General features: G+C 59.6%; 2 protein-coding genes across 4 annotated transcripts; both read left to right on the top strand.

Moving 5' to 3' along the window:
• Positions 1 to 6,997: 6,997 nt before the first annotated feature.
• PLXNB3 (plexin B3) lies at positions 6,998 to 21,741 on the top strand. 2 transcript variants are annotated; one of them, XM_018044775.1, is made up of 36 exons: positions 6,998 to 7,086; positions 8,203 to 8,316; positions 9,781 to 10,824; positions 11,467 to 11,646; positions 12,103 to 12,231; positions 12,312 to 12,412; positions 12,843 to 12,972; positions 13,099 to 13,255; positions 13,346 to 13,454; positions 13,534 to 13,648; positions 13,732 to 13,857; positions 13,930 to 14,046; positions 14,315 to 14,408; positions 14,493 to 14,662; positions 14,828 to 14,979; positions 15,214 to 15,319; positions 15,847 to 15,977; positions 16,161 to 16,337; positions 16,432 to 16,624; positions 16,720 to 16,962; positions 17,054 to 17,209; positions 17,297 to 17,448; positions 17,592 to 17,692; positions 17,782 to 18,005; positions 18,151 to 18,329; positions 18,501 to 18,567; positions 18,818 to 19,145; positions 19,253 to 19,356; positions 19,446 to 19,542; positions 19,770 to 19,948; positions 20,087 to 20,247; positions 20,488 to 20,635; positions 20,776 to 20,840; positions 20,910 to 20,985; positions 21,063 to 21,137; positions 21,394 to 21,741. In XM_018044775.1, the coding sequence occupies exons 2-36, from the start codon at positions 8,269 to 8,271 to the stop codon at positions 21,496 to 21,498; spliced, it is 5,739 nt and encodes a 1,912-aa protein (XP_017900264.1). In that variant the 5' UTR covers positions 6,998 to 7,086; positions 8,203 to 8,268; the 3' UTR covers positions 21,499 to 21,741. The 2 variants fall into 2 exon arrangements, with proteins under 2 accessions (XP_017900264.1, XP_017900265.1); XM_018044776.1 differs by having other exon boundaries at positions 21,063 to 21,124; positions 21,394 to 21,729.
• Positions 21,742 to 23,165: 1,424 nt separating this feature from the next.
• On the top strand, positions 23,166 to 27,831 carry SRPK3 (SRSF protein kinase 3). 2 transcript variants are annotated; one of them, XM_018044768.1, is made up of 15 exons: positions 23,166 to 23,279; positions 23,351 to 23,481; positions 23,615 to 23,723; positions 23,856 to 23,943; positions 24,233 to 24,320; positions 24,884 to 24,990; positions 25,077 to 25,242; positions 25,347 to 25,372; positions 25,857 to 25,986; positions 26,058 to 26,297; positions 26,385 to 26,485; positions 26,835 to 26,942; positions 27,018 to 27,087; positions 27,170 to 27,262; positions 27,338 to 27,423. In XM_018044768.1, exons 1-15 carry the CDS (start codon positions 23,224 to 23,226, stop codon positions 27,346 to 27,348), a joined length of 1,524 nt encoding a protein of 507 aa, XP_017900257.1. In that variant the 5' UTR covers positions 23,166 to 23,223; the 3' UTR covers positions 27,349 to 27,423. The 2 variants fall into 2 exon arrangements, with proteins under 2 accessions (XP_017900257.1, XP_017900256.1); XM_018044767.1 differs by having other exon boundaries at positions 23,168 to 23,279; positions 27,375 to 27,831.
• The last annotated feature ends 13 nt before the right edge of the window (positions 27,832 to 27,844 follow it).

The raw sequence follows: 27,844 nt of genomic DNA, 5'->3' as shown, positions 1-27,844 counted from the left end.
GAGAAAGCAGAACTAATTTCAAAGTACCAGCCTTTGGTTTTGTTGAAAACAGCATTGAGAGGCAGCCGGCAGCAGAGGCTGGTTTCCACAAGAATTGGAAGCACCAGATAACTCAGAAGAAATACTGTGTGTATGTGCATGTATGTGTGTGTGTGCGTGTGTGTGTGTGTCTGCATGTGTGTGTGTGTGTGTGTGTGTGTGTGTGTGCTGGGGTGGAGAACAGGAGGATCCATTGAGAGTCTGTGTAAGAGGCTACTAGATCATATGTATTTCAATTATATACATAAATTATATATATATATATATACACACACATATATGTATATATAAAGCTGCTGGATTCTCACATCTTTGTCCCACCTCATGCAGAAGAGCTGACTTTCTGGTGAGTTAGAAAAGAAGGTCTGTGGAAATGCAAATTAAAGTCACAGTGATATATGGAATTTAGAAAGATGGTAATGATAACCCTGTATGCGAGACAGCAAAAGAGACACAGATGTATAGAACAGTCTTTTGGACTCTGTGGGAGAGAGAGAGGGTGGGATGATTTGGGAGAATGGCATTGAAACATGTATAATATCATATATGAAATGAATCGCCAGTCCGGGTTCGATGCATGGAACAGGATGCTTGGGGCTGGTGCACTGGGATGACCCAGAGGGATGGTACGGGGAGGCAGGTGGGAGGGGGGTTCAGGATGGGGAACACGTGTACATCCGTGGCGGATTCATGTTGATGTATGGCAAAACCAATACAATATTGTAAAGTAATTAACCTCCAATTAAAATAAATAAACATTTTTTTTTTTTAAGTCACAGTGAGGACTTCCTTAGGGGCCCAGTGGTTAAGACTGTGCTTCCAATGCAGGCAATGTGGGTTCAGTCCCTGCTCGGGGAAGTAAGATCCCATATGCCATACAGCACGGTAAAAAAAAAAAAAAAAGCCACAGTGAGATATCGTTTTAGTCCCATGCACTGACTGACAGAAATGAAAAAGGCAGAGGAGAAGGGGGCGACAGAGGATGAGATGGTTGGATAGCATCACTGACTCACTGGACATGAGTTTGAGCACACTCAGGAAGATAGTGAAGGACAGGGAAGCCTGCTGTGCTGCAGTCCATGGGGCCCCAAAGAATCAAGGCTTAGCAACTGAAAAATGACAAAAAGTCAGACAATGCCACGTGTTGGCAGTGATCTGGAGTAGCAAGAACTCATACACTGTGGGGGAGATATAAACTAGTACAATCACTCTGGAAAACAATTTGGCATTATCTAGTAGAATTGCCTGGAAAATCTCATGGACAGAGGAGCCTGGCGGGCTACAGTCCATGGGGTTGCAAGGGTTGGGCACGACTTAGCAACTAAACCCAGTGGAATCGAAGATGTACATATTTACAACCTGACTATGTCACTCCTGTATCCTATAGAAAGTCTTTCACAAATACACCAGATTATGTGTACAGATCATTCACAACTGCCTTATATATAATAGGCAAAAGCCAAGAAAAAAATAAAAGTAGGTGTCCATTAACAGGAGAACAATGTTACAGTCATATGATGGAAAACTATTCAGCAATAAAAATAAATAAACTCTAGCTATATGTTTCAAACTTGGGTTCATGTCACTAATGTAATATGAAACTAAAGCAACAAGTCACAGAAAAATACATCCAGTATGACCCCATTTATATAAATTCCAAAAATATAAAACCAAACTATGTATATTGTTTAAGGATTATCCATATTTGGGCCAAGTACAAAGAAAAGTAAGGATAGTGCTTGCTTCTGTCAAGGGAGGAGGAGGGTATATTGGGGCTTCAGAGTCACTGGTAATGTTACCCTCCAGTTGACACTGGGGACATATGTGTAGTAACAGGATACAATGAACAGAATAAAACGGCCTCCTACAGAATGAGAGAAAATATTTATGTCATATAGCTGATAAAGGATTAATACTTAGAATACACAAAGAACTCTGACAACTCAACAACAACAGATCAAATTACCTGACAAAGGTGATATACAAATGGCCCACAAGCCTATGAAAACATACTCAACATCACTAATCATCAAGAAATGTAAATCAAAACCACGATAAAATACTTCACACCCATTAGAATGGTTACTACTAAAAAAAAACCACAGAAAACATCAAATAGTGGCAAGAATGTAGAAAAATTAGAAGCCTTGCACACTGCTGATGGGATTGTAAAGTGGTGTAAGCTGCCATTAAAAAAAAATGGCCTGGAAGTTCTCCAAAAAAGCAAACAAAACTACCAATAGCATTCCCACTTCTGAGTATATATCCAAAAGAACTGAAAGTAGGCCTATATACATATCCATGTTCTATTCACATGCAGCACTATCCACAATAGCCAAGAGGCAGAAGCAAGCTGAATGTCCACTGACAGATGAATAGACGAACAAAATGTAGTCTATATGCAAAATGGAAGGGAATCCAACCAGGTGCTATAACATGGGTAGCCCTTGATGACATTATGTTATGTGAAATAAGCCAGTCACAAAAGAGAAATACACGATTCCACCTATGTGAGGGCTTCCTCAGTGGTTCATAGGTAAAGAATCTGCCTGCAACGCAGGAGCCGCAGGAGACACAGGTTTGATCCCTGGGTCGGGAAGATCCCCTGATGGCAACCCACTCCAGTATTATTGCCTGGAGAGTCCCATGGACAGAGGAAGCCTGGTGGGATATGGTCCTTGGGGTTGCAAAGAATCGGACATGACTGAAGTAAAACTTAGCACATATGCACCTAGGTGAGGTACCTAGAGTAGTCAGATTCATAGACACAGAAAGTATAATGGTGGGTGCCAGGGGCTGGGGAAAAGGAGATGTGTTTAATGGATATAGTATTTCAGTTTTGCAAGATGAAAAAGTTCTGGAAATCTGTTTCATAACAATGTGAGTATACTTAACACTGCTGCTGCTGCCAAGTCACTTCAGTCGTGTACTGATACATAAACAAAAATGGTTAAGATGGTAAACTTTATACAATGCATTCTTTTACCACAATGCAAAAAATTGACTCAAAAAGAAACAGAAAACCTGAACAGTCCCACAATTATTCAAGACACTGCTAATTTAAAATGTATGGATAGAGGTGCTGGTGGCTGCAAAAACAAGGAAGGCCTAGATCGTTTTATAGATGAATTCTACCAAGCCTTCAAGGAACTGATAACCCTTGTATTAGATAATTTGTTCCAGGGAACAGAAAAAGAGAAAATGCTCCAAAAACAGTAACAAAACCAATCCAGCCAATACACCATGACAAATTTGAGTTTAGTCCGAAAAACACAAGAGTAAGCATTTCTTCGAAAGAAGGGCTTAAAATTACAAAATCAATTAACATAATTTACCACATTAATTGATGAGAGGAGGAAAATTCTATCATTGATCGACTCAGTCCATTCAGGAAAAATATTTGATAACATTCATCATATGGCAAACTAGGACTGGAAGGGAACTTTCTTAATCTCATAAAGGTGTCTATAAACACCCCCTGCAAGCATCACAATTAATTATGAAATCTTAATAATATTCTCTTTGCTTCCATTCAACCTTGTACTGTCTAGGGAAATAAAGTGAGAAAAAGAAATTGTACTTAAAAAGACTGAAAAAAAAAAACCACTCATTCCTTGTGGAAGGTATGATTGTGTAAGTAGAAAACTAAGAAGAGTCCACAAAAAAAGAATCCAGAAAGAATTATTAGACTTCATGCAAGCATTTATGAAATTACTTGATACAAAATCCATATACTGGAAGTAGACAACCACTTCCCTGGTGGTCCAGTGGTTGAGACTCCACTCTTTCAGTGCCGGGTTTGATCCCTGGTCAGGGAACTAAGATCCCACGTGACACATGGTGTGGCCAAAAAACCCACCAAAATCCATGCACTGAAGTCCACTGTGTTTCCTTTGCTGTACACCTGAAACTAACACAATATTGTAAATCAGCTAACTTCAATTTTTTTAAAAACCAGTTGTGCTTCTATGTACCAGCAACACAGTCAGAAAGTGAATTTTTTAAAAAAGATACCATTTCTAATGGCATCAAATAATAAATAAATCTAACATGAGATGTGCAAGTCCTTAGGGGAAAATGTATTCAAATGATGTTAATAAGTAGAGAGAGGCGTCATGGTTAGAGATGGAGAAATGATATTTTAGAGGTGATTAGTCTAGAGAGGGATTCAAAATTCAACAAAATCTCCTTTTACCTGCTCAAAAAAGTACCAACAGTTTTTCCTGGAACTTGACAAGCTGATTTGAAAATTCTAAAACTTTCTATGGGCAGGGGGAAGGACGGTCCTTCCAGTCTTGAAATGCAGAGACATCTGCATTTTTTTTTGTCTCTGCTTCCAGTCTTAGTGTCCAGAGACCCTTGCCCCATCACTCTGCCAGCAGCCTGCCCCGCCCAGAGATTATAGATCCCACCCTTCTAAGCCCTTCCATTCTAGCCCCTTCTTGGGCATTTGGCCTTCCGCCTTGGAGATGAAAGTTGTAGACAGAGACGACTCATTGAGCACCCACGCTCCAAATCTGCTGGACGTTCAGGTTCTGGGTGGCTCACCTCCCTTGACACCCTGGTCTCCCAAGTTCCCTCCTGTGACCCTCACTCACCCCCAGAGCTCATCACCCCAAGCCAAGCTTCTCAGGCTAAGACCTCACCGGCTCCATTGGCCACCTTCTTCTGCCTTGTGGAACCCCAACCCCGTTCTCCCCTCCACTGGCAGTCCTGTTCTCTAGGGATCTCCTGGGTTCTCCTGCCTTCACCACCTCAACCAACTTGATTTCAAGGTTGGAGGAAATGTTCTGTGGGCGTGTCAACTGCAGGCTTGGCCTCCGGCAGATCCCCTCTCCCCTGCTGCCCAATGCCTGCTTCCTACTTCAGGGCCTCATGGCCTGATAGTTAAGGGTAGTGGCCCGTGGTTGACTCTTGGCCTGGCCACTTACAAGCCATGTGATCTGGTGCAAGTTCCTTAACCTCGCTTGCCTCAGTTTCCCCACCTGTGAACCAGGGAAAATAACTGCAACCCCTCCAGGGTCATTGGAAGGAATGAATGAATTCACATACACCAAACACTGAGACCAGCCCTTGTTCACTGGAGGACAACAGTAGGGGTAAGACCATGTGGTTCAAGGTCAGCTGAAACCTCACTTCCTCTGTGAAGCTCTCCATGATGCACTTGTTGCTATTGTTCAGTCGCTCAGTCGTGTCTGACTCTTTGAGACCCCATGGACTGCAGCACGCCAGGCCTCCCTGTCCATCAACAACTCCTGGAGCTGGCTCAAACTCATGTCTATCGAGTCGGTGTTGCCATCCAACCATCTCATCCTCTGTTGTCCCCTTCTCCTCCTGCCTTCAATCTTTCCCAGCAGCAGGGTCTCTTCCAGGGAGTCAGGTCTTTGCATCAAGTGGCCAAAGTATTGGAGCTTCAGCTTCAGCATCAGTCCTTCCAATGAATATTCAGGGTTGATTTCCTTTAGGATTGACTGGTTTGATCTCCTTGCTGTCCAGGGAACTCTCAAGAGTCTTTTCCAGCAACACAGTTTGAAACCACCAATTCTTCGGTGCTCAGCCTTCCAAGGTCCAACTGGCTCAGACGGTAAAGAATCCGCCTGAATGCAGGAGACCTAGGTTCAATCCCTGGTTCAGGAAGATCCCCTGGAGGAAGGTATGGAAACTCACTCCAGTATTCTTGCCTGGAGAATCCCTGTGGACAGAGGAGTCTGGCGGGGTATAGTCCATGGGGTCTCCAAGAGTCGGGCATGACTGAGCAACAAAGCCACAGCCACACTCACATCCGTACATGACTACTGGAAAAGCCATAACTTTGACTATGTGCATGTATGTCAGCGAAGTGATATCTCTGCTTTTTAATATGCTATCTAGGTTTCTCATAGCTTTTCTTCCAAGGAGCAAGCATCTTTTAATTTCATGGCTGCAGTCACCATCTGCAGTGATTTTGGAGCCCCCCAAAATAAATTTTGTCACTGTTTCCATTGTTTCCCCATCTATTTACCATGAAGTTATGGGACCAGATGCCACGATCTTTAGTTTTTTGAATGTAGAGTTTTAGGCCAGCTTTCATTCTCCTCTTTCAGTCTCATCAAGCAGCTCTTTAGTTCCTCTCCACTTTCCGCCATAAGGGTGGTGTCATCTGCATATCTGAGGTTATTGATATTTCTCCCAGCAATCTTGATTCCAGCTTGTGCTTCATCCAGCCCAGCATTCTGCATGATGCTTTCTGCATATACATTAAATAAGCAGGGTGACAATATACAGCCTTGACGTACTCCTTTCCCAATTTGGAACCAGTCCATTGTTCCATGTCTGGTTCTAACTGCTGCTTCTTGACCTGCATACAGATTTCTCAGGAGTCAGGTAAGGTGGTCTGGTATTCCCATCTCTTGAAGAATTTTCCACAGTTTGTTGTGACTCACACAGTCAAAAGCTTTCATGTAGTCAATGCAGCAGAAGTAGATGTTTCTCTGGAATTCCCTTGCTCTCTCCGTGATCCAATGAATGTTGACAATTTGATCTCTGGTTCCTCTGCCTTTTCTAAACCCAGTTTGTACATCTAGAGGATCTGAGCACCCCTAGACTTGAGTCCCCATCCTTAGTGACCCACAGTGCCGTCCATAGATGAGCTGGGGTCTCATCTGCTGGTAGGTAGTTATGCCCCTTAGATCCAGGAATGTCTTGAGACAGATGGCAGTGGGTTTTGTCTCTGAACGGTGCCAGTGCCGGGGTTGCATCTGGCACTCAGTAGGCACTTCATGGCAGGCCAAGGACTGCGTGCCTGCCAGTCCCGCCATGGGAGGGCACCATCTCCTCTGAACAGGTGAGCAGCTGGCCCTCTCACCTCTGCCCACCAAAGCCAGCAGAGGGCAGCAGTGCCCTGCCCTGAGCCGTCGGGCAAAGGGGCGGGTACGGAGGGGCTGGACTGCCCAGGCTGCGCCACCGGGATGAGGCGGGTTGGGTGCGATTGCATTGTGGGGAGGGAGGCCGGGACTCATTCCTGGCACTGCTAGCTGCTCCTCGGCCCCGGCTAGGAGCCCCGCCCAGGTAGGCAGGAGCTGGGGCTGGCCAGGCACAGGGTTCAGGGCCCTCCGGGTCAAGGGTGGGGAAGTAGGGGGCATGGATCTCCCCACCCCAGCCAGAGGGGTGGCCCTAAAGCTGGGTGGTAAGAATCCCACTGTGGCCCCAAATGGGAGAGCTAGCTCCTCTGGCCACGGGGCAGGGCACGGGGGGTAGGGAAGCAGCCCGCCTCGCTGCCCACCCCCACAGCTACCCAACCAGCCCAGCCAAGTTGCTGCCAGCCTTGCTACTGCCACCGGACCCTGGAGCTTGCTGCGGTTGCACACCGTGGGTGAGAGGGGGAACCTGACTGGTTCCTGCCCCACAGCCACGGCCTGAGCACTGTCAGCTCTGTGTGCAGATGGGGCCACGTAAGCCTGGCATAGGAAGCTGGCCACCTGCTGGTAGTCTTGTCCCCACCCAAGGCTGAAGGCTGGGTGCCCATCTGCTCCTGTGCATCCTCTTGGCCACGGCCCCCTCCACTGGCACCAGATTGTACCTGGCACAACTTTGCCAGTCCCTGGGGGTGGGGAGTTGGGGGCATAGGGGGAGGTCTCCCAGCAGGGGGTGCTGCCTTGGCCGGCGTCTCCCCTGCCTCCAGCCGCAACAAAGGCCGGCATTGAGGGCCAAGGCTTGCCTCCAGCCAGGCGCCAAGGCTGCGGAGGGTGAGGCTGCCCATGCAGGCACTGACCCTCGGCGGGTGGGGCACTCGGTGACCTCCTCCAGGCCCTTCACAGGGACCCCTGGGGGCACACGGGGAGGAGCCTGGTGGCTGGCACCGGGTGGGCATGGGAGAACTGGCTGTGTGGGTCTCATTTTTTTCTGGATGAAGGCAACTCTGCCCCCTTTGTCCCCAGATCCCCAGGGGGGTGTCTCCCTGCGGGTGGGAAGTGACAGGGAGCCCCCGGGTCAGGGCAGCTTGGATGTGGGACTAGGAACACCAGAGAGTGGGTCCCTGGCCTGGGCCTCCAGACAGAAGGGACATTGTTGGGGCAGAGACAAAGCTGCCAGCTGTGGGGGAGCCCGCCTGCCAGGCCCCGGCCCCCTCCTTCTGCGGAGTGAATGTGAATGGGGCCAAGCCTCGACTGTCTCCCTCCCACTCAGGACAATGCCCCCTACAGCCGTCCTGTGTCCGTCTCCACTGCCCCGGGGCAGCTGAACCCAGGAGGTATGTGCCACGCCGCCCAGGAGATGCCTCTGCTGCTGCCGTACGCCAGGGTAAGTGCCCGAGTCCCCCGAGCACAGAAGAGCCTGGAGCCCGGGGGTCCCCTGCCCAGCACCTCCAGCTGCAGGCCCTCTAGCCTCGGACCCCCCCCAGACACGGCCGCCGATACTGGGCTCCAGAGGAAATGGCCCAGTCCCCGAGGCAGGCCTGACTTTCCTGTCTGTGCCCCCGAGATAAGGGAGCAGGGGCCTTCCTCGGGGGCTCTCCCAGCAGCTGGCACGCCCATGGGGGCTGGAGCTGCTGGCTATGGAATGCCCGCAGGTGCCCTCCTGGCTGGTGCCTGCCCGCATCCCCAGTGGTGTGGGACCCTCGGTCAACAACTCAGGACCTGCTTTCTGCCCGTCTCTGGGGCTCTGCCCCCGGGCTCAGGAGGAGGGAGGCTCAAGAGGTCATGGGGCCCAGGGGCTCATGACATGTGTCCCTCACCTTGTCACCTGGGCACCATGCAAGGCTGCTAATTGCCCCTGGCCAGGAGGTGAGCTGGAAGGTGCAGCAGGGACCCCACTCAGAGCCTTCTGCTTTGGGCTCAACCTTGGGCCCCGACAGGGCCGGGGCAGGGTGGGGGGGTTGCGGGGTTGTGGGGGGCTCCCTCAGGTCTGGACCCCAGATGGCTGCAGGCCGGGGGAGGGGACGGGGATGCCTGACTCCTGGCTTGAGTTTCCTTTCAAGCACTCCTCTCACTCCCCCGGGCCCACTCTTTCTGCTTGTCTTCTCTCTGCCCTGTCTTTTTTAAGTTTCTATTTAATTATTTGGCTGTACTGGGTCTTAGTTGTGGCATGTGCGATCAAGTTCCCTGACCAGAGCTCAAACCCAGGGCCCCTACATTGGGAGCGTGGAGTCTTAGCCATCGGACCACCAGGAAGTCCCTGCCCTGTCTTTTCTCATACCCCATCCCCATCAACACTCTCCATGCCAGACCCTGGTGGACCCCTGGCTGCTGGAGCCATGGAGCAAAGGACTGGCCTCCCCCGATCCCTGCACCCTGGGTGGTCTCTCGGTCCCTTGCACCTCCCCTGCCTCGGCACTGAGCACCCCCAGCTCAGTCTGGGCCACACCCCCCTCTATCCCCCAAGCCCTCTGTTCTCTGCCTTGGCCCTGGCCACTGGCCCCTGCTGTCTGTAGGGCCTTTCAGGGGTCTCTCCTCTCTCGGTGACTCAGTCCTTCTGTGGGTGTTCTTGTGGCCTTGTAGAATCTGCATATAAAGTGAAAGATGAAGAAAGTTCTTCCCTTGCACACACACGGGCACCCCACCGTCATCCCTGGGGACTCTCCATCCCTTTCTTGGTCCCCCAGTCGCTCGGACTTTCTCTCCTCTCCCTTTGCTTCCGTCTGCCCCAGCTTTCTGCTTCTGTCTCTCCGCCTTTCTCTCCCTCCCTTTCTGTCTGTCTGTCCCTCCTGCTCCCCAGCGCTGTTCCCACAGCCACCCTGACTTGCGCCCTCCTGCACGGCCTCCTCAGGGCCCCGAGATGGCACCCCGGCGTCTGCTCGGTGCCCGCCTGCTGCTCATGCTGCCACTGCTGTGCCCGCCACCCGCCCCAACCAGGGCGCACCGCTTCTCAGCACCCAACACCACCCTCCACCACTTGGCGCTGGCCCCGGGCCAAGGGGCGCTCTACGTGGGTGCAGTGAATCGCCTCTTCCAACTTAGCCCCGAGCTGCAGCTGGAGTCAGTGGCCATCACGGGTCCCGTCCTCGACAGCCCTGACTGCGTGCCCTTCCGGGACCCGGCCGAGTGCCCACAGGCCCGGCTCACAGACAACACCAACCAGCTGCTGCTGGTCAGCGGGCGGGCCCGGGAGCTGGTGGCCTGCGGGCAGGTGAGGCAGGGTGTGTGCGAGAAGCGCCGGCTGGAGGACGTGGCAGAACTCCTCTACCGGGCTGAGGACCCGGGCGACGGGCAGTTCGTGGCCGCCAACACCCTGGGGGTGCCCACGGTGGGCCTGGTGGTGTCTGGACCTGACCAGGACCTCCTGCTGGTGGCCCGGGGCCTGGCGGGCAAGCTGTCAGCAGGGGTGCCACCCCTGACGGTGCGCCAGCTGGCCGGGCCACAGCCCTTCTCCAGCGAGGGCCTGGGTCGCCTGGTGGTGGGTGACCTCTCCGACTACAACAACAGCTATGTGGCGGCCCTAGCCAACGCCCAGTCGGCCTACTTTGTCTTTCGGCGCCGCGGGGACCGGGCGCAGGCCGAGTATCGCTCGTACGTGGCCCGGGTCTGCCTGAGGGATGCCAACCTCTACTCCTACGTGGAAGTGCCCCTCAGCTGTCGGGGCCACGGGCTCGTACAGGCCGCCGCCCTTGCCCCAGGCGCCTTACTGGGGGCCTTTGCCGCCGGCCTGAGGGGGGTGCAGGCGGCCCTGTGTGCCTTTCCCCTGGCCGAGCTGGACGCCAGCATGGAGCGGGCCCGGCGCCTCTGCTACACAGCAGGCGGCCGGGGCCCCAGCGGCACCGAGGAAGCCACTGTGGAATATGGCGTCACATCGCGCTGTGTCACCCTGCCATCCGTGAGTGACTGGGCCCAGGCCTCACCCCTGCCTTGTCCCCTGAGACTCTGCACGCTGGCATCTGGCAACCTTATCTTATCCCAGTGTGCCTCCCTGGCCCTGGCCCTCTGTGGACCTGAATCATCTCCCAGCCCAGAGCCACGGCTGTCACAAGTCGTCCTGGCCAAGGGTAAAGTGAAGTCACTCAGTCGTGTCTGACTCTTTGCGACCCCATGGACTGCAGCCCACCAGGTTCCTCCGTCCATGGGATTTTTCCAGGCAAGAATACTGGAGTGGATTGCCATTTCCTTCTCCAGGGAATCTTCCTGACCCAGGGATCAACCCAGGTCTCCCACACTGTAGGCAGACACTTTCACTGTCTGAGCCACCAGGGACTCTCTGAGCCATCCAGCCACTGTCTGACCAAGGGTGGCTGGATGCTTTCCCCATCACCAATGACCTCTGCTTTAGAGGATGACACAGAGGGCCAGCTTAGGCTAAGTCCCCGGGCTCTTCATCTCTCCCTCTTACTTGCGAGCTTGGGCACGTCCTACCAGCTGCCTTGCCCTCTTCCACGGACCGCAGACCAGGGCCTAGGGAAGACACCTCCAGCCTCCCTCTTCTGGGCACTAATTCTTTCCCTGCTCATCCTCACCTCTGCAGGACTCCCCGGAGTCATACCCGTGTGGCGATGAACACACGCCCAGCCCCATCGCAGGCCACCAGCCCGTGGAGGCAGGGCCTCTGCTACAGCTCAAACACTCCATCAGTGCTGTTGCGGCCCTCCAGGCGGACGGACACACAATCGCCTTCCTGGGGGATGTTCGGGGCCAGCTGCACAAGGTAAGGGCCTGAGGAAGGCCAGGGGGTCCTCAGCCAGACCCCCAGTGCCCAGCCTCTATGCTGCCAGGCCGGGACTGGCCTCAGTAGCCCGACTGGATGCCCTCTTGCCCTGGGACGGCTCACAGAAGGATCTGTCTCCTTCCACCTCTGGATGTGTAGCTTAGGGATGTCCCGCAGGCAGCTGCAGCTGGTAACAGGGGACTTTTGCTTCTTTGTGGTCTGCGTGTCTCCCTTAGCTGGGTAAGGCTCAATCGAGGAGGCTACTTGGGCACGCTGGATGCCCAGGGGCCTGCCTCACCCTCCATAGCCTGGCCCAGCTTCCCTGTCTTGGAGGGGAATGGGAGTCGGCTCTGTGGGCCAGGAGGTTCCCCTAGAACCCCAGCCGTGATAGCACCTGCCCCCAAATGGTCGGCCTGTGGCCATCTTGAGAGTGGGCCTTGTCCCCCACTCCCCCAGGTCTTTCTCAATGGCACCCAAGGCCAGGTGTACCACTCACAGCAAGTGGGGACCCCGGGCTCAGCCATCAGCCCCGACCTGCTTGTGGACAGCAGCGGCAACCACCTCTACGTGCTGACGTCCCAGCAGGTGAGGGCTGTCCAAGGGGCCCAGGCACACGAAGCCCGAGGCCCTGCACCCACCACCTCTGCCCTCTGCCTCCTGTCCAGGTGGCCCGGGTACCCGTGGCAGCCTGCCCACAGCTCCTGGACTGCAGCAGCTGCCTTCAGGCCCAGGACCCTCTGTGTGGTTGGTGTGTCCTGCAGGGCAGGTGAGGCGGGGCACTGCGCCTGCAGTGCTTCTAGGTGGGCCTGGAGGTCAGTCCACCTCCCCCAGCCTGGTTGGTGTCCCTTTGCCAACACTGCCTCAGGCTGGGCAGGGCCTCTGTCGGCCTCTCTCGGGTGCCCCCTGGCCCACTCCAGCTCCCCTCCACAGCCCCAGGAATCAATCCCCGATGGCGCCCCTCACTCAGGTCCGTGTGCTCGTCTCCACTGCAGCAGCAGCCCTCGACTCACAGTCAAGACCAAAGGCTGTGTGTCAGTCCCCAGGCCCTGTGGGGTCAGCCCCTTCCTGTCTGAGCGGAGTCCCTTTCCCTGCCCCCTGCTTGCTGCGCTCTGCCTGGACCGTATCATGCCCCTAACTGCCCATCACCCAGGGAGCCCGAGTCCCACACAAGGCCCCATCGGGCCTCTGCCCCACAGGTGTACCCGCAAGAGCCAATGCAGGCGGGCAACCCAGCCCAACCAGTGGCTGTGGACGTACGAGGACAGCCTCTGTCTGCACATCCAGAACGTGCTACCAGCCCACCACCCCCGCCAGGAGCAGGGCCAGGTGAGCCCCGTTTTCCTTCTCTCCTTCTGCCTCTGCCCACACCCTCCCTGCCTGGACCCCTCTGCCTCAGCCCCGTGGCCCCCTCCAAAGGCCCCCACCTGCTGGGTTTCCTCGCATGTGCCCCAGGTCACCTTGTTGGTACCCCGGCTGCCCACCCTGGCCATGGATGAATACTTCCATTGCGCCTTTGGCAACTATGACAGCTTGGCTCATGTGGAAGGGCCCCAGGTGGCCTGCGTCACCCCTCCCCAGGACCAGCTGCCACTGAACCCTCCAGGCACAGGTGAGGGGCCCCTGGGGTGAGGGGCGAGGGCGGGAACCGGAAGAGGCAGGAGCCACCTGACCTGTCCTGCCACTGCCATCCCCCTCCCAGACCACATCACCTTGCCCCTGGCCCTGATGTTCGAGGACGTGCCTGTGGCTGCCACCAACTTCTCCTTCTATGACTGCAGCGCAGTCACAGCCCTGGAGGCAGCTGCCCCGTGAGCGCCCAGCCTGGCTTTGGGGTAGGGGTGGGGACCCCAGATAGTGCCCCGTCTCAGCAGCCCCCTGCCCTCCCAGGTGCCGTGCTTGTGTGGGCAGCCTCTGGCGCTGCCACTGGTGCCCCCAGAGCAGCCACTGTGTGTATGGAGAACACTGTCCAGAGGGTGAGAGGACCATCTACAGCACCCAAGAGGTGGGTGGATCCCACCCTGCCCCACGCCCCCCTGCCCCCAGGCCCCTTGCCTTCCAAAGTGCTAAGCGGTCTCCTCCGGCCAGGTGGACATCCAGGTACGTGGCCCGGGGGCTTGTCCTCAGGTCGAGGGCCTGGTGGGCCCCCTTCTGGTGCCAGTGGGCTGGGAGAGCCGTTTGGCCCTCCGCGTGCAGAACCTTCAGCATTTCCAGGTGAGCATTCCAGCAGGTGGGGGCCGGGGGTAGCTGATGGCGTTCAGGCTGCTGACAGCATACACCCCCCAGGGCTTGCCTGCCTCCTACCACTGCTGGCTGGAGCTGCCTGGACAACTGCAGAGGCTGCCAGCGTCCCTGGAGGAGGTGGCTGGGGACTCGGGCCTCATTCACTGCCAGGCCCAGCAGGTGGGCAGGTGCCCGAGCCCCCAGTCTCACTTGCCACTGGACACCTCCTGCCGCCTGGGCTTGCGTCAGGCCCTCAGGGACTCACTCACCCCCTTTAACCCACTGTCATTCATGAGGCCTGCTCTGGGCATGCCACGGCTGGGAGATGTGCCCTGCACTGGGTGGGGGTGGGGAGGCATACCGTGGGGAGGAGCTTCCCGGAGGAGGCAGGCAGGGGTCCTGGGAGGTTCTCAGTTGCGTCGGGCCTGACCCTCCCTTCCATCCCCAGTTCCAGCCCTCCATGGTCCAGCAGGAGCTCCCAGTGCCCATCTATGTCACCCGGGGCGAGGGCCAGCGGCTGGACAATGCTCACAGTCTTCATGGTCAGCTTGGGGGCGGTGGGGTGGGCAGGGCAGGGCATGCAGCCAGTGGGGGCGCCTTACCATGCCTCCTAACCCCCCCACCAGTGACCCTGTACGACTGTGCCGTGGGCCACCCTGACTGCAGCCACTGCCAGGCAGCCAATGGGAGTCTGGGCTGCCTGTGGTGCAGCCACGGCCAGCCTGCCTGTCGCTATGGGCCGCTATGCCCACCTGGAGCCGTGGAGCCGCTGTGTCCCACACCCAGGATCGAGACTGTGAGCCCCTGAACCTTCACCCACCGCCGCCTCCCCCATGGCCTAGCAGTCTGCCTCTTCCCCTCAACCCCTAGCCCCCACTTTCTTGGTCCTAGCAGCCCTGCCCATGCCCCCCTCAGAGGGTGTGGGTCGAGGGCATTCCCTCACCATCCTTCTTGGTTACAGGTTGAGCCCCTGACTGGCCCCCCTGAGGGCGGATTGGTTCTTACCATCCAGGGCTCCAACCTGGGCCGGGACTTCGCCGACGTGCAGGACGCCGTGAGTGTGGCTGGCTGGCCCTGCAGGCCTGAGCCGTCTCTCTACCGCATCTCGACCCGGTGAGGCATCCTGGGAGCCAGGGGCAGAGGGATGCCATCCCAGGGAGGCCCACAGAGACTGGCCACCCAGAAAGAAGGGAGGCTTGGAGCCAAGACACGTGGGCCCGGGGTCAGATGCACCAAAGGACGATAAGCCAGAGGGAGGGGGGCTGGGCCTTGGGCAGCGGCTGGCAAATGCCCTGTGGCTCCTGCCAGGCAAGGGCCCCTGAGCAGCCATGGGCTTTCCAACACCAGGATCGTGTGTGTCACATCGCCTGCCCCCAACCGCACCATGGGGCCGATCCAAGTGGCCATCAAGGGGCGGCCCCCAGGCATCTCAACCCAGTACTTCACCTACCAGGTCAGTGCCTGCCCATGGTGTGTGCCCACACAGGGGGATTGTAGCAAGAAGGGGCAGAAGGCTACTGACATCTGGGTGAGCACTTCCAACTTGACCCGAGGGGAGCAGGAAGAGTTGCCTCTTGTCCAGGAAGGAAGCCATGTGATCTGAGGGGTCATTCTGGCCACTGAGTGTGGGGTGGGCTGGGGGCCGAGGTGGGAGGGTTAGGAGGGCACAGGGATGCAGGAGAGCAGAGATGCCTCCAGGTGCCAGCCTGAGCCCTCCTGTCCTCCTGCCCGGGGCCCTTTCCAGGGCCAGGAAGCCCTTGGCACAGACAGCACCCCCGAGGAGGTGATGAAGAGGTCCCCGAGGAGGTGACAGCATCTTAGGGCTTAGAGCTGGGGCTGAGGACAAGGCGACACAGGGAGGGGACCAGAGCACCCCCTGGTGGGGCATGGCAGTGGGGCACAGGGTTTAGGGACTGGAGCCAAGGTGAGGAAATGCCAGGCCAGATGGCTATGCCTGCCCTGGCTTGCCTTGTTTCCCAGGACCCTGTCCTGCTGAGCCTGAGTCCCCAGCGGGGCCCCCAGGCAGGGGGAACCCAGCTCACCATCCACGGACAGCGCCTCCAGACAGGAGGCAACATCAGCGCCTTTGTGGGCAGCCAGCCCTGCCCTATGTAAGTGGCTCCTGCTTCCAGCTGGTCGCTGCCAGCTGGGGTGCTCCCGACGGGCCCGAGTCCCCTGGCATACAGTGGTGGTGGGGGGTCTCTGCCCTTGGTGGGGGAGGCAAAGTGGGTCTCTGGCGGGCTGGCCAGGCCAAGGCTCAAACCCAAGGTGCCAGACCGCTCCCCACCCTGCAGCCAAGAGCCGGTGTGTCCTGAGGCCATTGTGTGCCACACCATGCCCCAGGCTAGCCCAGGAGATGCAGTGGTCCGAGTGGTCTTTGGCCAGGCCCAGCGCTTGCTGCTCGCCAGCCCCTTCCACTACACTGCCAACCCCCAGCTTGTTGCAGCCGAGCCCAGTGTCAGCTTCCGGGGGTGAGGACCTGGTGCACTTGCACCCTGCCAGCAAAGTGGGGTGGCAGGACGGGGCCAGGCTGCCCGGGCCACGCTGAGTCCCGTCCTGGCGCAGGGGCGGGCGGCTGATCCGAGTCAGGGGCACGGGCCTGGACGTGGTACAGCAGCCCCTGCTGTCCGTGTGGCTGGAGATCTCGGAGAGGGCTGCTGTGAAGCTGCAGTCCCAGGACCCGACCCCAAGGAGCAGCTGCGAGGCTCCAGCTGCAGCCCCCCAGGCCTGTACCCAGCTGGAGCGGGGCTGGCTGCAGGTGAGCCTGCAGCGGCAGGCGAGGCTGTGCCCGGCAAGGGATCGGGGCAGGCTGGGAGCCCCCAGCTCACCTCACCTCGGCCTGCCCCCTCACAGTGCTCCAGCGTGTGCTCCATCAACTCATCCACCCTCCTCCTCTGCCGGAGCCCCGCGGTGCCTGACACGGCGAGCCCCCGGCGGGTCTTCTTCAGCCTGGACAACGTGCATGTGGACTTTGCCAGCGCCAGTGGGGGCCAAGACTTCCTGTACCAGCCCAACCCTCGGCTGGCCCCCCTCCATCACGAGGGGGGGTCCACCCGCCCCTACCGCCTCAAGCCAGGCCACATTCTGGATGTGGAGGTCAGGGTTTCAGCCAGCAGTCCTGGGGGACAGGGGGGACCTGCAGACACAGGCTGAGTGACTCCACTCAGGCCCGTGATCGGCCTCCCAGGGCGAGGGCCTCAACCTGGCCATCAGCAAGGAGGAAGTGCGCGTGCACATTGGTGACAGCGAGTGCCTGGTGAAGACGCTGACGCTCACCCACCTGTACTGTGAGCCGCCCCCACAGGTCCCACAGCCCAGCAATGGCACCCTGCTGCAGTTCGTGGTGAGGCTGGGACCCCAGGCACAGGCGTGGGCGGCCAGAGCCATCAGAGCCTGTGCTCAGGAATCCTGTGCCTCCCACCACCCCCAGGTGCAAATGGGCAACGTGCGCCTGGTGCTGGGCCCGGTCCAGTATGAGGCGGAACCCGTGCTGTCTGCCTTCCCCGTGGAGGCCCAGGTGGGCCTAGGCGTGGGTGCAGCCCTGCTGATCACTGCCGTGCTCCTCTTGACCCTCATGTACAGGTGAGGATCACACACACGCCAGTGTCCAGTCCAGTCCCCTCTTCACTTATGGCAAGGGTGCCCCACAGCCGGCCATCTGGGCTTGGGGGTCTCGGCCCAGGCAGGCCAGCTTGTGTGGCTGACACTCGGTCCCCCGGTGGCAGGCACAAGAGCAAGCAAGCCATGCGGGACTACCAGAAGGTTCTGATGCAGCTGGAGAACCTGGAGATTGGCGTGGGTGACCAGTGCCGCAAGGAGTTCACAGGTGGGGCGGGGGTGGGAGGGCAGGCGGGGGGAGCAGGACGCAGGCAGAGCTGCTCCTGAGCTCAGACCCCGGTGGCTCCCGGCCTGCAGACCTGATGACAGAGATGACTGACCTCAGCAGCGACCTGGAGGCCAGTGGGATCCCCTTTGTGGACTACCGCACCTATGTTGAGCGGGTCCTCTTCCCCGGGCGCAACAGTGGCACCCTGCAGCCGGCCGTCGAGGGGCCGGGTGAAGAGGGTCGCCGCGCACCCGTGCACCAGGGCCTCATGCAGCTCTCCAACCTGCTCAACAGCAAGCTCTTCCTCTTGACCGTGAGGGCCACGTGGGCAGGCTGGAGGGGGGCCTGGGGTGAAGAGGGAGGCTGGGTGGTCGGCAGGCATAGGCTGCATGGTGGGAGGCCACGTGGGCTGCCGGGCTCCCCAGAGTGAGTGCTGGTGCCCCCCAACTCCCGCTTAGCTCATCCACACCCTGGAGGGGCAACCCAGCTTCTCGCAGCGGGACCGCTGCCATGTGGCCTCGCTGCTGTCCCTGGCACTGCACAGCAAGCTCGAGTACCTGACCGAGATCATGAGGACGCTGCTCAGTGACCTGGCCTCCCATTACGTGCGCAAGAACCCCAAGCTCATGCTGCGCAGGTTGGCCCTGGACGGCTCTGGGCAGGGTGGCCCCGGGGAGCCCCAGGTGGCCAGCTGGGTCCCAGGCCACTGGTAGGGCAAGTCAGCCCTGCCTGACCTCCACCACTGGTCTTGGGTGGGGGACAAGACGGCCCTGTGCAGCCCCTCTGACCTGGGGCCCGCTCCACGCAGGACAGAGACCATGGCGGAGAAGCTGCTCACCAACTGGGTGTCTATATGCCTGTACGCCTTCCTGAGGGTGAGGGCCCCTCTCCCCTCACCCCGTGCCAGGGCTGCTGCCTCGGGCCTCCCTGACCTGTGGCCCGATCCCTCCCAGGGGACCTCGGGCACAAGGGCAGGGTGTCGGTAAGGGACAGGTGGTGAGCCTTTGCCCTGGCTGCATGCAAAGCTGAGCCCGCTGGCATGGACCACCCTCTGCCCTGGCTCCGCACAGCCAGCTGCCCCTATGAGCTTACACAGCCGGCTGATCCCCAGATTGATGCTTGCAGGAGGTGGCCGGTGAACCAATGTACATGCTCCTCCGGGCCATCCAGTACCAGGTGGACAAGGGCCCCGTGGACGCAGTGACAGGCAAGGCAAAACGGACCCTGAACGACAGCCGCCTGCTGCGGGAGGATGTGGAATTCCGGGCCCTGACGCTGATGGTGCTGGCCAGCCCAGGGCCAGGTGGGCCATCAAGGAGCAACACAGCACTGCACATCCCCACCCGGGTGTTCGACACGGACACGATCACTCAGGTCAAGGAGAAGGTGTTGGATCAGATCTACAAGGGCACCCCGTTCTCCCAGAGGCCCTCGGCACATGCCCTGGATCTCGGTGAGTGCCCGCCCCTGGCTCTCCCCGCCCCTGGCAGCTCGGCTCTGCCCAGCAGGAACGGGCTGTGGGCTTACTGGCTCCCCCGGGTCCCCACCCTGCACCCCCAGAGTGGCGCTCGGGCCTGGCAGGTCACCTCACCCTGTCAGATGAGGACGTGACATCAGTGACTCAGAACCGCTGGAAGAGACTCAACACCCTGCAGCACTACAAGGTGCCCAGTGGGTGGGGTCTGGGGAGGCAGGACCCCCACCTCGGGCTTGGCAAGGGAAGGAGCCCAGCCTTTGCCCCCCTCCCCACCAGGTCCCAGACGGAGCCACAGTGAGGCTCATCCCCCAGCTACACAACGGAGGAGGCATCATCTCCCAGAGCCTGGCCCCCAGCTGCCCGTCAGGGGAGAGTGAGTGAGGCCCTCAGGAGCTCGAGGCCATGCCATCGGCCCTATCTGGGTCTCCCAACACCTCGTCAGCGGGGAAGCCAAGACTCCCTACTGGACCCAGGCCGGCGGGTGGATGAGGGTGGTGGCGCGTCGCCATCAGGGAGCTCCTGGGTGCGAGCTGGAGCGCCCCGGCTGGTGGCATGGGTGCAGGGGGGCCAAGGACTGAGGCCCAGCTTCCGCGCCCTCAGACACCCCCATGCTGGAGGATAGCGAGGAGGGTGGGGTCCGTCTGTGGCACCTGGTGAAAGCCCCCGAGGAGCCGGAGGCAGCCAAGGCACGGCGGAGCAGCCTGAGGGACCGGGAGCGGGAGCGGGCACGGGCCAAGGCCATCCCGGAGATCTACCTCACCCGCCTGCTGTCCATGAAGGTGGGGCTCCCGGGGAGGCTCAGCAAGGGCACCTGGACAGACCTGGGGAGATGCTGTGGGACGATGGGGCTGGCCACAGCTCAAAGGGCCTCCCACCTTGACCCCCCCCCCAAAAGTGCCCTGTCCCCTGCCTTCTAGGGCACACTGCAGAAGTTTGTGGATGACGCCTTCCAAGCCATCCTCAGCGTGAACCGGCCCGTGCCCATCGCCGTCAAGTACCTGTTTGACTTCCTGGATGAGCTGGCGGAGAAGCACAGCATTGAGGACCCGGAGACCTTGCACATCTGGAAGACGAACAGGTGTGTCACCTGCTGGCCTGGACCCGGGCAGATGAGTCCCAGATACACCAGGACACTGCCAGCGCAGCCAGGACAGGAGCCCAGGCCTGGGGGCCGTCACCTCGGGTGACCAATCGAGCCCGCCCCACTCCCCACCCCGATATGGCCAGCTCCCCAGGCAGCTCAGGGCCACCGGGGTCCAGGTGGAGGAGCTGAGCTGGACTGGCCGGGCCTAACTCCATGGCTGGCCTGTGTCTCCAGCCTGTTGCTGCGGTTCTGGGTGAACACCTTGAAGAACCCGCAGCTCATCTTTGACGTGCGGGTGTCAGACAACGTGGATGCGGTCCTCGCCGTCATCGCCCAGACCTTCATGGACTCCTGCACAGTCTCAGAGCATAAAGTGGGCCGGGTGAGGGCCGAGGAGGGCAGGCCGGCGGGGGAGGGTAGCCACAGGGGCTCTGCGCTGAGCCCTGGGTGGGGCTGGCTCCCCACAGGGCATGGGGCCAGGAGAGGGCACCTCCCCACTCATGCCCACCCCGCCCGGAGCAGGATTCCCCAGTGAACAAACTGCTCTACGCCCGGGAGATCCCTCGCTACAAGCAGATGGTAGAGAGGTAGGTGTTGGGCATCATGGACGAGGGACCTCCTGGGCTGCCTGCCCCTAACTCTGTGCCCTTCTGCAGATATTACTCTGATATCCGCCAGAGCCCTCCAGCGAGCTACCAGGAGATGAACTCAGCTCTGACTGAGCTCTCAGGGGTGAGGACACAGGGGAAGGGGGAAGCTGGGGGCTCAAGGTCTGGGCCGGGGCCTCACCCACCATGTGCCTCCCTCAGAATTATACCTCGGCTCCCCACTGCCTGCAAGCTCTGCAAGAACTCTACACCCACATCCACAGGTACTATGACCAGGTGAGACCTGGGGGTGCTCCGGGGAGAGGGGCGTGCCTCTGGAGCCCAGAGGGAGGCCCCAGGAGTCTTCCTTGGGGACGGGAGTGTCCAGGTCCAGTGTAGGCAGAGGAATGGAAGGGCCTGGGGCTGGGGAATGGGGCTCGGCTACCTCATGGAGGAAGATTCGGTAGGAAGGTCTGGCTCCCAGCCTGCTACTGAGATGGAAGCAGGTCAGAGGCCGAGGCCTCAGGCTGGGCGGCCTCCTCTGCCCTGGCAGATCATTGGTGCCCTGGAGGAGGACCCTGTGGGCCAGAAGATGCAACTGGCCTGCCGCCTGCAGCAGATTGCCGCACTGGTGGAGAACAAGGTGACCGAACTGTGAGTCAGGCGGCAGCAGGACCCACCATCTCCGTGCCTTCCCGCACTCGACCCCGGATGGAGCCCTGGATGGAGCCCGTGACCAAGGCGTGGTCTGCACAGAGTGGGAGGGCCTCCCCCTCTCCCTCCTTGCCATGCCGCTGGGGGGCTTCTTTCTAATTTATAGCAATCTTTCCCCCTTCCCCACTGTATTTATGTGCTTGCTGGAGGATCACATCTGGAAATAAAACACAAACATGTCTTTTTAGAAAATGCCTGGTCCCCAGCCCCACCTTTCCCGTGAGTCTCCTGGGTGCCCTGGCCCAGCCCCCAGCCCGCAGCTAGAACTTCTGCCACATGCTAAAAAGAGGACCCCAAGGCCTTGTTCTCCTCCCTCACATGACCCCTGCGGGAAAGATGCCCCTGCCCTCCCACCACTATCTATGCCCACTCCACCTTCCCAACTATTTCCTGGTACACGGATATAGAACCAAGAGTGTCCCATCTTGGGATCGCCAGTTACTACCAAGCTCCCTCTACTCCATTCTGACTCCATTCCCTCCCAGGAGCAATCAGTGTGTTCTCTCTAAAGAGCCAAAGTGCCCATGACCCTCTGCAGAAACCCCACATCCGTGCCTGCAGGCTCTGGGGGGCTCCTTGAGCACCTAAACCCCCCTGCCCCACCTTGCCTTCCATACCCACAGCCAGTCTTCAGCAAAGATCAGCCACAGAGGTCTCCAGGGTGTCCTGCTCCCTCTCTGGAGGTTCCCCTGCCCATCCCATTTTGGGGGACCAGATTCTTCAAAACCTGGTCCCTTGGCTACCACCCCAAGATCACAGGCTTTGGAGGGCTGTGTAACCTGGACCACTAGAGCCATGGGCTCCTTTGCTTCCCATTTGAGGATTCCCCGAGGGCAGGGCCAGGGTGGACACCTCCCTGTGCATCCCACATGGACACATGCACTTGTTGGAGCCAGAGAGCAAGGCAAAGATGGACCCAGGGAGCCACAGGGACGCCATGCTGCACTGGGGTCCCACGCAGGCAGCCCCCAGGCCTGTACCTCTGGTGGGAAGACCTCACGCCCTCGATCCGCACCTGGCCAGGGCCCCTCAGGGATGCCGCATGGAGGGACGAGAGGACACTGGACTGCCATGTCTTGGGGCTCCAGGACCCGAGTGGCCAGGGAGTGAGGTACCCACGAGAATGGCTGGGGTCGCCTCTGGGCAGGCTTGCACAAGCCAGAAGCCAGAGCATATTTGCAGTTGTGGCCGCTGCCTGAGGGCATATGAGAGGGGGCACCATGCCCACAGGGCCCTTAGCAGGCTCTGGAGCCCCGGGACTCCAGTTTGAGGACCAGGTCACCACCACGTGGCCACTCTACAGCGCCCTCTGTCAGTCCTGGAGTGCAGGAGCTTAGCCCAGGGTCCAGGTCACCACTTCCCGGTGTGGTGGTCCTAGGGTGCCACGGAACTCCCCGGGGAGGCAGTGGCACACCGTGTCCCCACAGCAGCGCCCTTGCCCAGCCCTGGGATGGGGGCGGGGGGCTCATCCTGGGGGGTCGGGCCCTCAAGGGCCACTGTCACCGCGCCGCCCCCTCCCCGCTGCATACCTTGCCCACAGCCGAGCAGCTGGGAGGCTATTTATAAAGGCGGGTGAGATCAGCGGCCGAGGCTATAAATGTGCGGGCTCTGACCGGGCCCCAGAGGAGCGGCCGCCCGGGGTGCCGGAACTACGGGCAACGCGGCCAGAATGAGCGCCAGTGCAAGTGGCGGCTGCGGCGGCGACGATAGTGACAGCAGCAGCAGGTAAGGCCAGGTCGGGCTGCCCAGGGTCCCTGGCAGCCCGTGCGCTCACTGCCTGCCTGCCCCACCCGCAGCTCGCAGGCCTCCTGCGGGCCCGAGTCCTCTGGCTCCGAACTGGCCCCCGCCGCCCCCACGCCACAGATGCTGCAGGGGCTGCTAGGCTCCGACGAGGAGGAGCAGGAAGACCCCAAGGACTACTGCAAGGGTGAGGCCCCAGGGAGGAAGAGGAGGGGGCCTGGAGCCCGCCCACGTGGGCCAGGGGTCCCAGCAGGACGGCGCTGTGCCGGGGCAGGGGCAAGGCGCCACCCTCAGCGGCCTCTGTGGGCTCCCTTCCCCAGGCGGCTACTACCCTGTGAAAATCGGGGACCTGTTCAATGGGCGGTACCACGTGGTGCGCAAGCTGGGCTGGGGCCACTTCTCCACCGTCTGGCTCTGCTGGGACATCCAGTGAGTGTCCCCCCACCCCCGCCCCGGGGCTCCATGCCAGCTGGGATCCTGCCCCGGGCATGCCTGCAGCTATGGCGAGGGCCCCGTGGGTCTGCCTGGTGCCAGCGGCCAACACGGGTCTTGGTGTTGCAGGCGCAAGCGTTTCGTGGCTCTCAAAGTGGTGAAGAGCGCGGGGCATTACACGGAGACAGCTGTAGATGAGATCAAGCTCCTGAAATGTGTGAGGCGCCTCCCCTACCCTTTCCCAGCTCCCTGGGAGCCGCCTGGGGCCTGGCAATGTGGGTGTGAGGCCCGCCCGCCGGCTCCGAAGGCTGGGGCGGGGCGCCCACAGGGGCAGGCTCCAGCTGGCAAGGCCGAGGGGGAGGACCCAGAGGGCGGGCCTGAGGCTTTTCTTCCAGTGAGGCCCAAGCACAGCGGGACAAGGGGTGCCGGAGGGGCTGCCCACCCTGGGGGAGCAGCCGGCAAGGGGCAGGTTGAAGCCATCTGTGGCCCCTTGGCTTTTACTGCAGGTCCGAGACAGTGACCCCAGTGACCCCAAAAGAGAAACCATTGTCCAGCTCATCGATGACTTCAGGATCTCAGGGGTTAACGGAGTCCGTATCCTTTGCAGGCTGAGCAAACAAGTGTGGCGTATCAGCAGGAGCTAGCTGGCTGGTGCCTTCCAGCTCCAGGGGCCTCAGTTTGCTGATCTGTGTGATGGGCGGTTTATCCCTTCCAATGACACTAGTCTATGAAATACCCCCAGCACTTCAGGGATTTGTGTCTGGGCATGGGAGGTGGAGCAGATAACCAGGTTGGCATTGGCAATCCATGGCTAGGTTACCCCCAAGTGGGAGGCACTGTCTCTATGTGCCTTCCCTTTCGGGGGGGCTGTCAATAGGCTCTTGGGCAGACATGGGCACAGGACTGGGGCTGTTCTGAGAAACCTGTCTACTCCTCCAGTGCCCTGTCCCTAGGAAGACCACAGAAAGTATGGTGCCAACTGGCACACCAGAGAGTGACAGGGACACTAGGGCGCCACTGGGATGGTGGTGATACAGGACCTCCCAGACCTAGCTCTATGCTGCCTGAGCCTTGGGGCTCCCCCACCCCAGCTGAGGGTGGGCAGGACCTGGGCCCCGGCTGCACGCCCAGCGGCTGCCCTTCACTCCTGGCCCCAGATGTGTGCATGGTGTTGGAGGTCCTCGGCCACCAGCTGCTCAAGTGGATCATCAAGTCCAACTACCAGGGCCTGCCCGTGCCCTGTGTGAAGAGCATCGTGAGGCAGGTGAGCTCTTCCTGAGTTCGGCAGGAAGAGCCCTGTGGCAGGCAGCCAGGGCAGGGCGGGTGGACTTCAGGACTGGCTCTCTCCAGGTGCTGCACGGCCTGGATTACCTCCACACCAAGTGCAAGATCATCCACACAGACATCAAGCCCGAGAACATCCTGCTGTGTGTGGGGGATGCCTACATCCGGCGCCTGGCTGCTGAGGCCACAGAGTGGCAACAGTCAGGGGCACCACCCCCATCCCGCTCCACAGGTACCCAGATCCTGTGTGGGGCCGGGGCAGGGCCCGTGGGCCTCAGCCCCAGCCTGAGTCTTGGTTCCTCTCTCTTCCTCCCGGCTCTGCCTGCTCCACCGCAGTCAGTACCGCCCCCCAGGAGGTCTTGGTAAGTTGGGCCGCCTCTTTTCCTAGGCCTCATTTTCCCATCTGCTCAGAGCTCACTTCTCAGCCTCTCTGGTTCCCCTTTCTCCCTAACTCTCCCTGCTGCCCAACACTCCTGCAGGGGCATTTCCAAAAGGCCAAGTGGCCTGGATGAGGGTGATACACAGGGGGCCACAAGCCCCAAACGGCCCTGGGTGGCCACTGGGGCTCACCACCACCTCCCCGGAAGGACAATGTGTTTACAGCTGGCCCCAAGGGAGGCTGGCGCCCAGCCAGAGGCTTCTTGATTCCTCCTCGGCCTCCAGCTCTGGAGAGTGGAGGGCAGGAGGGGACCCAGGAGGTGGGCGAGGTTGCAGGACCACATCCTGATGGTCATGGAGTCCTGGGACCCGCAGACCTTGTCCCCTGCGGGAGCCCTGTGGACAAACTTGGGCTGCTCCGCGGCTGGCTGCCAGGCACCCCTGGGCTGACCCTGGCTCTCTTGGCAGACAGGGAAGCTGTCAAAAAACAAGAGGAAGAAGATGCGGCGCAAGCGGAAACAGCAGAAGCGGCTGCTGGAGGAGCGGCTGCGTGACCTGCAGAAGCTGGAGGCCATGGAGGCTGCGGCCCAGGCCGAGGGTGAGGATGGGAGCAGGGAGCGGGCCCCCCGGTGGCAGCTGCCCACTCAGTACCTTGGCCTGTCTCCCCAGACTCCAGCTCCAGACTCGAGGCGGGCAGCTGCTCCACATCCTCTTCCGGTTGCCACCTGGGCGGCATTGGGGCTGACCCCTCACCGGCTTCTTCATCCCCGGCCCCCAGGGGCAACCTCAGCCTCAGCCCGGGCTCCCAGACCTCAGGCTTCTCGGGCTCCCTCTTCTCTCCCGCCTCGTGCTCCATCCTCTCAGGCTCGTCCAACCAGCGGGAGGCCGGCGGCCTGCTCTCCCCTAGCAGTAAGTGTGACCAGGCCAGCGGGCAGCGGGCAGGGCTAGGCCGGTGCCTGACTAGCTCAGCCACTCTCCCTTCTCTTGCTTCCCCAGCACCGTTTGGTGCCTCCAACCTCCTGGTGAACCCCCTAGAGCCCCAAAACGCAGACAAGATCAAGATCAAGATCGCAGACCTGGGCAACGCCTGCTGGGTGGTATGACCAGGCACCTTGCTATGAACAAGGCCGGTCCCCGGGGCTCGACCAGACCCCCGTGACAGCCTCAGGCTGCAGTCCCAGGGCCGAGCCCAAGACAGCACCTCTCCCACCCAGTCGGCAGGACTGGGCCCATGGGCGGGGGTAGACGGCCATGGTGCAGGGGCCGGCCTGTCTCAGGTCACCTTGCCAGGCCCTCTTAGGACAACGGGGGCCCCTGAGGCTCAGAGCGAGCCCCACGATGCTCCTGGGGTGCATGGGCCCCCAGAAGGTGGGAGACGTGTGGGGGGCGACTAAGGGCAGCCCAGCCCTGGCCCCAGCCCCTCCCCCGGGCTCCCCTTGCCTCCAGCACAAGCACTTCACTGAGGACATCCAGACACGGCAGTACCGGGCTGTGGAGGTGCTGATCGGTGCCGAGTATGGGCCCCCGGCCGACATCTGGAGCACAGCATGCATGGTATGTCTGCCCGCGGCTGTCCCCCACCTGGGCAGACTCACTGGGGCCAATCGCTTTACCCTCTGCCCTTTTCAGGCCTTTGAGCTGGCCACTGGCGACTACCTGTTCGAACCGCACTCGGGAGAAGACTACAGTCGTGATGAGGGTAGGAGGTGGCAAACCCTAAGGTCCAGCCTTGGGACCTCCCAGCAGCCTGGCCGACCTCCCAGCTCCCTTTCTGTCCACAGACCATATCGCCCACATCGTGGAGCTGTTAGGAGACATCCCCCCAGCCTTTGCCCTCTCAGGCCGCTATTCCCGGGAGTTCTTCAACCGGAGAGGTGGGGCCACCTGGATGGAGGGATGATGTGGGAACTTGGGGGCCAGCGAGGGGTCTCAGATGACCGGCCTCCCAGGCAGAGGCTGACCTGCAGGGTGCTGGCCTGCCTCCAGGGGAGCTGCGGCACATCCACAACCTCAAGCACTGGGGCCTGTACGAGGTGCTCATGGAGAAGTATGAGTGGCCCCTGGAGCAGGCCACACAGTTCAGCGCCTTCCTGCTGCCCATGATGGAATACATCCCCGAGAAGCGGGCCAGCGCGGCCGACTGCCTGCAGCACCCTTGGCTCAATCCCTAGGCCCTGTGGGAACTTTGGGCAGCTTGGGGCGGGCCTGGCTCCCTCCCTACCCCCCCGGCCCCCAGTGCCTTCAGGGAAAGCAGTACAGTTCCTGCCCACCCTGCTGAGTGGGAGCTTTCTCATACCCACCTGGGCGGGGCAGGCCAGGGCAGACGGATCTGCTGAGGCTAGGCCCTGGCCTTTCAGGATGTGTTCTGCTGCCCAACCCTCACAGAGGGGCCCTCTGAATGGGAAGTGTGCTGTTTCTTTTCTTAATAAAGTGTGACCTGAAACACCCGCGTCCAT

Source organism: Capra hircus, unplaced genomic scaffold (genome assembly GCF_001704415.2).
Source record: "Capra hircus breed San Clemente unplaced genomic scaffold, ASM170441v1, whole genome shotgun sequence".
NCBI lineage: Eukaryota > Metazoa > Chordata > Mammalia > Artiodactyla > Bovidae > Capra > Capra hircus.
This window is presented reverse-complemented; position numbering and strand designations above follow the sequence as displayed.

Excerpts from the sequence above, each read along its gene's own strand:
- SRPK3 (XM_018044767.1), top strand. The coding sequence starts at position 23,224 with ATGAGCGCCAGTGCAAGTGGCGGCTGCGGCGGCGACGATAGTGACAGC. Across the intron at positions 26,298-26,384 it reads CGGCCTGCTCTCCCCTAGCA|CACCGTTTGGTGCCTCCAAC; the intron begins GTAAGTGTGACC and ends TTGCTTCCCCAG. Across the intron at positions 27,263-27,374 it reads GGAGTTCTTCAACCGGAGAG|GGGAGCTGCGGCACATCCAC; the intron begins GTGGGGCCACCT and ends GCCTGCCTCCAG.
- PLXNB3 (XM_018044775.1), top strand. The coding sequence starts at position 8,269 with ATGTGCCACGCCGCCCAGGAGATGCCTCTGCTGCTGCCGTACGCCAGG. Across the intron at positions 13,256-13,345 it reads ACTGAACCCTCCAGGCACAG|ACCACATCACCTTGCCCCTG; the intron begins GTGAGGGGCCCC and ends TCCCCCTCCCAG. Across the intron at positions 18,006-18,150 it reads GCAAGCTCTTCCTCTTGACC|CTCATCCACACCCTGGAGGG; the intron begins GTGAGGGCCACG and ends ACTCCCGCTTAG.